Consider the following 2,530-nt stretch of genomic DNA (forward strand, 5'->3'; position numbering starts at 1 on the left):
AGACTTCTCAGTGGTGGCAGGTAACAGAACAAACAGCAATGGTCTCAAGCTTCAGCAAGGGAAGTTCAGGTTAGATACGAGGAAAAAACTCTCACTAGGAGGATAGTAAAGCACTGGAACAGGTTACCCAGAGAGGTGGTGGAATCTTCTACCTTAGAGATTTTTAAGGGCCAGCTAGACAAAGCCTTGACTGGGACGATCTAGATGGGGATAATCCAGCTTTCAGCAGGAGGTAGTACTAGATGACCTCCAGAGATGCCTTCCACCTCTAATTTTGTGTGATTCTATGCAAACACAAAGGCTTCACAGTCTCCAGATCGTGTACTCAAACAGCAACTCTAAACCTGCTTCAGTGGTACTAGAGGCACTTAAAGAAGTAGTTGTGAACAGTACACTTTACAGTGAGAAGGGCCTTATATTAGTAGATTATGTTTCTCCTATAGGGCAGTACATTTGCTTGACTACTTAAGGAGCCATACTGGGAAGAAGAGGAGGGGAAGGAAGGAAGAGATGAAGACAGAATTAAAAAAATATGCAATTATACAACATACCTTCCACTGGTAACATCCAGAAGTGACTCCTGTGGATGCTAAGCCATATCCTTTACCTCCACTGCCATGAGTTAAAATTTGACCATTCTCCACTATGCAACACTGAGCTTTCTCAGGGTCAAAGGAAACTTCCTGTATAGGAAGATTCTCATCCTCTTCCTCAGATTCTCCTTGCTTCTAACAGAAGTGGAACAAAATAAATACCTTATAATAATAACTCAATTCTATCTAATGAAAATAGAAAAGAAAGACTTTTACCTGCAGCTTCATTTCTTGTTCTCTCTCCTTTATTTGAATTGCATGTTTAGCCTGAGCTATAGGTGTCTCCCACATACAATCAGACAGAAGTGAAAACAATCGTTCAACAACCTGTTGCATTAGAACAAAAGTGAAATAATTTGAATTCCAAAAATAGGTGATGGAAAATAATATTAATTAAAATGATTCTGTTCAATTTATAGCAAACACAAGCATCTTTTGTGAGCACCATGCAGTCAAAATTCTGAAAAGCCACAGAGCAATTTAAGAGTCTGTGTAAAAAACCAAATTAAAAAAATAAATTAAAAATATATGTAAACCTGAGCCATCTGATCATCTTCAACCCCAGATTCACAAGCAGGCAACACAGCTTCTAGCACATGGAGTGCAAGGAGTCTGGTCCTCAAATTTCCCACGAGGGGTACTCCTAAAAAGAAAATGCAAGAGCAACCCTAAAACATGCTGAACAAAATGATATTGATAGACACACAGTAAAATTGACTAAATCAGTTTAGATATCCAGTGAATACTTACATAGTCCAATGCTATCTGTCGTTGGAAACAACACATACAGACACATATACACACAGAACCCTTTTGAATAGCTTGTACCTGAACAACACTTTTGAGAAGCAATGTTGAGGAGAACCTCTGTCCACTTTGGAGAAGCCATTTTTGACTGAATGGCTTTTGAAGAAACAACACGTCGAAGAAAAACTAAGAAGTCCCCCAAATGCAATTCTGCTGCATGTTGTTTTCGGAGCACCGCTGGAAATTTAAACAGAATTACTACTAAAAATTCATAACAGAAATAAATAATAAGCTTGCAGCAGCCAGACAGAACAATCTATTCTATAGCTATGTACAGATATTTTGTTTTTTCTGGGAGAGTTGCTGCTCTGTATGTATTCTCTTTTGAGAGAAGCCAGAGCATAGTCTTCCAGTATCCCAAGGTGTTTTGTTCCTACTCCCCCCTGACTCGATGCAGACAGTGTGTCACTTGGATGCTGCTACTTCAGCTGAGTAGGGAGCAGAACATGCCCCCCCTCCCTTTCACAATCCTCACATTGTGCAGCAGGGAAACACAGGATGACTCTGGGTCAGCTAATCAGGACTGCTCTGTGTACGGCTGGCATCTATCTCTAGACAGACTGAGGGAGTCTGCAGAGCAGGCCAAGATATGTGCAAAAGGGCGCCCAGGATGAACAACATTAGCACTACAAGCTCTCTGCTCTTCAAGGGCACAACACTCAAATGTCTGTTCAGGCATCTCCAGGTAAGTCTTTCTAACAGGAAAACAAACCTGTGAGAATTCTCCCAGATCATTTGAATCTGTATATGCAATAGAGGTGCAGCGATATAGCAGTGCCATATCAGATCAGCACCGATAAAAGGAAAATTAATATTATTGGTTATCGCCTTTTTTTGGCCCGTATAGCCAATAACATACTGATAAATATAATATGCCTTCTGGCCAGGGCCTCCAGATGCTGCCCGCATGCACACACCAAGAAATGCAGCTGGGCAGCGTGGAGAGCAGCACCCTGCAGGTAAGTCTGAGGAGGGCAAGGGGCATGGTTGGGGGAGGGGGGCAGATGAAGGCCCCCATGATGAGGGAGGGAGTGGGGCAGTGGCAGGGGTTGAGGCTGGGGCACAGCAGTGAATGGGAGCCTGGGGGGAAACAGGACAGACAGACGGCTCATCCAAGAAATCAATGTCCT

General features: G+C 42.5%; 1 protein-coding gene across 6 annotated transcripts in view; it reads right to left on the reverse strand.

Annotated features, from left to right (window-relative positions):
* HERC1 (HECT and RLD domain containing E3 ubiquitin protein ligase family member 1) overlaps positions 1-2,530 on the reverse strand; it is a 197,326-nt gene that overhangs the window by 79,631 nt on the left and 115,165 nt on the right. For 5 of the 6 annotated variants that reach the window (XM_019504392.1, XM_019504391.1, XM_019504390.1 and 2 more), the window contains exons 31-34: positions 1,422-1,577; positions 1,130-1,236; positions 810-920; positions 552-728 (exon numbers count right to left, since the gene is read on the reverse strand). In XM_019504392.1, the coding sequence (XP_019359937.1) occupies positions 552-728; positions 810-920; positions 1,130-1,236; positions 1,422-1,577 (551 nt within the window). The remainder of the gene's footprint in view (positions 1-551; positions 729-809; positions 921-1,129; positions 1,237-1,421; positions 1,578-2,530) is intronic. The other variant, XM_019504388.1, reaches the window with a different exon arrangement.

This window comes from Gavialis gangeticus, unplaced genomic scaffold (genome assembly GCF_001723915.1).
Source record: "Gavialis gangeticus isolate Ggan-Ray unplaced genomic scaffold, GavGan_comp1, whole genome shotgun sequence".
NCBI classification, from domain to species: Eukaryota; Metazoa; Chordata; order Crocodylia; family Gavialidae; genus Gavialis; species Gavialis gangeticus.